At 32.3% G+C, this 4979-nt stretch overlaps 1 protein-coding gene across 1 annotated transcript; it reads left to right on the top strand.

Moving 5' to 3' along the window:
* Positions 1-2601: 2601 nt before the first annotated feature.
* Positions 2602-3486, top strand: LOC136091108 (uncharacterized). The gene has a single exon (XM_065818095.1). The coding sequence runs from the start codon at positions 2602-2604 to the stop codon at positions 3484-3486; it is 885 nt and encodes a 294-aa protein (XP_065674167.1).
* The last annotated feature ends 1493 nt before the right edge of the window (positions 3487-4979 follow it).

The raw sequence follows: 4979 nt of genomic DNA, 5'->3' as shown, positions 1-4979 counted from the left end.
ACTCTTTAGACGCAAATAAAGCTTCTGGACCAAATGGTCTGCCTGTTAAAATTCTAAAACTATTAAAAACAGAACTCTCAAGAATTCTTTCTAACATTTTTAATATCTCGTTCTCAAGTGGTATTTTCCCAGAAAACTTAAAAACTGCCAAAGTTGTACCTATTTTTAAAACTGATTCAAAACTATTAATATCAACCTATAGGCCAATTTCCCTCCTCTCCAACATTGATAAAACTCTTGAAAGGCTAATGTTTAACCGCTTATACAAATTCTTCAATGAAAATAAATTGTTTTGTGAATTACAATTTGGTTTTCGAACAAACTACTCTACATCACTTGCTTTATTAAGTCTAACAGAAAAAGTTAAAGATTCTCTGGATGAAGGAATATTTGGATGTGGCATTTTTATCGACCTTCAAAAGGCTTTTGACACTGTAGATATTGACATTTTACTTTATAAGCTATCGTACTATGGTATTAGAGGAGTCTCAAACTCTTGGTTCAAATCTTTCCTTACTAATAGAACTCAATTAGTATCCATTAGTGGGATGAGCTCAGACCTAAACGATATCAAAGTAGGTGTTCCTCAGGGATCTGTCCTTGGCCCTTTATTGTTTCTTATTTATATAAATGACATGTCTAAAGCTTTAAAATTTTGTAGAGTCCAACACTTTGCAGATGACACAAACCTTCTCTATTTTAATAAGTCCATAAAAAAAATCAACAAATATGTTAACTATGATCTTAAAAAACTATGCCTCTGGCTAAATGCCAACAAAATTTCCCTCAACTCCAAAAAAACTGATTTAATATTATTTAAAAGTTGTCACAAAAAATTAGATCAGCAACTCAAAATTAAGTTAAATGGGAAAAAACTTTGGTGCAAAAAATTTGTAAACTACTTGGGTATAAAGCTAGACGAAAACTTAGCCTGGACTTACCATTATAACGATTTATCTAATAAGTTGAATAGATCCCTTGCCATCCTTTTTTTTTTTTTTTTTTTTTTAGATTATTCACCTCCCCAAGGCCCGAGGGGGGCCACTACAGTCGAGGAGGATACTCATTTTTTTTTTTTTTTTAGTCGTTATTCGTGGTGCAACCCTCTCTCAACTCTTTAACTCCGAAACACGAACCTTGCCGAGCAAGGCCGCTGCGCGGAGAAACTAAGTTGAGCGCGGTACTTTTAGGGACGTGGTGGGAGTCGAACTCCGAACCTCTCGCTTACAAAGCGAGCGCTCTTACCACTACACCACTACCGCATATGTCAAATCTAAGACATTTTATACAACAAAAAACTTTAAAATCTATTTACTATGCTTTGTTTCACTCTCATCTCACATATTGCCTTTTATCATGGAGTCAAAACATAAGTACTGTAAATCGCCTATTTATCATGCAGAAAAAAGCAGTCAGGGTTATTGAATTTCTACCAAACAATGCACATACATTCCCATCTTTTAACACACTACAAATTTTAAAACTGCATGATATTATCAAAATCGAAAATTGTTTATTTATTCACAGCTGCCTTAACAAAAAACTACCTCCTATATTTAATAAATGGTTTACTCTACGCAGTACAATTAGCTGCCAACTTACAAGAAATTCCTGCAGAGGTGCACTGAGTGTGCAAAAATATAATACAAAATCCTACGGCAAACATTCCTTTAAATACTCTGCATTAATGGACTGGAATCAAATTCAAAATAAATTAAAATCAATCCCTTTTAGCAATATTAAAAAATATGTTCTCAAAACCAAATTAAAATACTACTTGCTACATCAAAATAAATAGAAACAGCAATAGTATCACTGGTGATAATAGATAAATCACCATATAAATTATATAAGATACAAATATGAATGTAGACTAATTGCAACCTTCTGTGAGTGTATTATTTATTTTATTTGCTTCTTTTTTTTCTTTTCTTTCTTTTGTTTTGTTTTGTTTTGTTCATGGTCGCTCTCCTCGATTTAGCCTAGCTATATGAGAGTGAACCATCCAGAATGTAGACTGTACAAATATTTTTTATAACGTATAACATTCTTATGTAAAACATCTATATTTCTGGTAAATATATTGCTTTTTGTTGTTTGTTGTTGTTGTTGTTATTTATATCAACTAGTGATCGGAAAATTTCGGTTTCGGTTTCGGCCGAAATTTTGCTTTTAATTGAAACTGAATTTCGGTTTCGGTAGTTTTTTAAGTTTCGGTTCAAACCGAAATTTCGGTTCAACTTCAAACCAAAAACCGTAATTCAAAAAGCATTATTAAAATAATAATTAATCTTTTTGAAATTTAACTATGTTGACAGATTTTTAATTAATTTTTTATATATAAATATTATATAATAGTATTTATATATAAAAATATTTTTATATAATATTTTGTATTATTTTATATAATTTTGTATGTACATGTAACTTTAGTAAGTTCTTATTTAACTCAAAGAGAGTTAATTTATAGATGTTATGTAATCTATAAAATAATAATGTATTGAATAATTATATAATACTGTGTATGTGTTGGTATGTTTACATAATTAAAATTTTAAGGTTTTAATATTTCTTTAGATACATATTTAAATATTACAAATAATGGTGAGAAATTATGTGCGAAAAACACAGAGAGGTGCAACAAATGATAGAATAAAGTCAGCATTAGATGTAATAAAGATGGGCTGCAGTCTAAAGAATGTTGCATCAGAATTTAGTATTAATAAAAAAACATTACAGCGTCATCGAGATGGAAAAGTAAAAGTAGCTGGTGGTTTGTCTCTGGGTGGAAAATTTCCTGTTTTTAGTAAAGAATTTGAATTAAAGATTGTTACACAAGTTCAGATTATGGAAACAGCATTATTTGGCTTGACAACAATAGATGTGCGTCGCCTAGCATATGATTTTGCTAAGCAAATGGGAATCGATAATCCTTTTAATAAAGAGTCAAAAATGGCAGGAGTGGATTGGCTGCGAGGATTCATGTCTCGCAATCCACAACTTTCTATTCGAACTCCACAAGCCACCAGTATAAGCAAAGCCATTGGCTTCAATAAACCAAAAGTAAATCAGTTTTTTTCAGTATACAAGTCATTATTTGAGGAACATAAGTTTCCAGCCAAACAGCTCTGGAATATGGATGAAACTGGAATCACAAATGTCCATAAGCCAGGAAAAAAAATTGCAACGAAAGGCAAACAACAAGTTTCGAAAATAACTAGTGGAGAAAGAGGTGCTACTGTGACAGTTGTGTGTGCAATGAGTGCAAGTGGCACTTATGTCCCACCCTTATTTATATTTCCCTGTAAGCGAATGACTGATAGGCTGGCTGTTGGTGCACCTTCAGGCTCAATTATTAGAGTTAGCTCCAGTGGGTGGACTGATTCATCTTTATTCATTAAATGGTTAACACATTTTGTTGCTGTGACTCATGCATCTAAAACTAATGAGCAATTAATTGTACTTGATGGTCATCACAGTCACTAAACACTTGAGGCCATCAACTTTTGTCTTGACAATGGGATCCATCTCATAACTCTTCCACCTCATTGTACACACAAGATGCAACCTTTAGATCGTACATTTTTTAAACCATTAAAAGTTGGCTACAATACAGCAGCAAGCAACTGGATGTTATCACATCAGGGGTGTAGAATTTCATTTTTTGACATGGCAAGTATTTTTGCAACTGCCTACAACTTTACTGCAAACATTGACAAAGCAATCAATGGTTTTAGATGCTCTGGTTTGTACCCAATAAATGACCTTATTTTTAATGATGAAGCCTTTGAAGCAGCTTTGCTCACTAATGAAGCTGAGCCATTGAAAATCTGTCAGCAATCTAGTGAATTGCCTAATTTGCCTCTTGTTGCACCTATACAGTTGGCAAATGTCATGAGCACAATAACTACTGCTGCAAAATTGAAGGCTGTTGATGATGCAGTTTTGCCAATTGTTGATGAGTATCTTGGCCTTAATTCTCCCTTAAATATTTTGGAAAAGATTTCTCTACGTCCCAAAATTCCTGTTTTAAGACAACGAAAGAGAAAGACAGAGTCAGCTGAAAACCTTACTTCTTCACCTTTCAAGAAGCGACTAGAAGAGCATGAAAACAATGTAAAAAAAAAAGCATCAAGCAGTCATATTGCGTAAAGAAAAAGCTGCACTTAATAAGGTGATCAAGTAAAAAATGAAATCAACAAATTTGAAGACAAAAAAGGTGAAAAAGCCTGAAAAGCAGAAAGCAGAAAGACCTAATGGCATAAAGAAACAAACGAAAAAGAAGAAAGATATGGTTTCTGCCTCTGAAATTTTTATCACTGATACAACTCTATGCACCATATGCTCTTGTCCATACAATGTGCCACCATTTGATGATTGGACACAATGTAGTAAATGTACATCTTGGTACCACTTTTCATGTGGTCCAGATGATTCAGACTTATGCTACTACTGTGAATCATAATCATGTATATGTTATTTGAACATTTATGTTAGTGATATAAATTAAAAAAAGTTATTTATCTTCAAGACAATTGCATAGAATAATTGCAGGGTTTATATTTCAGTTATTTTAATAAAATGTAAAGAGTTTTAATAAAGAACTATTATTAGCTTTTATTTTAACTGATAGTTATTTTTAACAACTGTTTAAAAGGTTTGGGGCAAGATGCACTCTTTGGAGCATCTTGCCCCACGGCTGGGGCAAGATGTCTTCTTGCACAATTATTAGTTTTTTTAATTTTAAAGTTTATCACCAGTAATAAAGTAGTTATTTTATCTTACCAATGTCTTCTCTTATAAGTAGACTTTGATATTAAAAAGAAAAATTACAAGAAAATGTAAAAGTATTTGTTATATACGCTAAAGTTTGTTAAGGGGGGCATCTTGCCCCACCCTACCCTATATGATATCTTCATTAATGTGTACTTTTTGTCCTTCCGTGACATTAAATGACTTTAATTGATTTTGAATAAAAA

Source organism: Hydra vulgaris, chromosome 14 (assembly GCF_038396675.1).
Source record: "Hydra vulgaris chromosome 14, alternate assembly HydraT2T_AEP".
NCBI lineage: Eukaryota > Metazoa > Cnidaria > Hydrozoa > Anthoathecata > Hydridae > Hydra > Hydra vulgaris.
This window is presented reverse-complemented; position numbering and strand designations above follow the sequence as displayed.

Bases quoted from the DNA above. Each gene is read 5' to 3' on its own strand.
- LOC136091108 (XM_065818095.1), top strand. From the start codon at position 2,602: ATGGTGAGAAATTATGTGCGAAAAACACAGAGAGGTGCAACAAATGAT.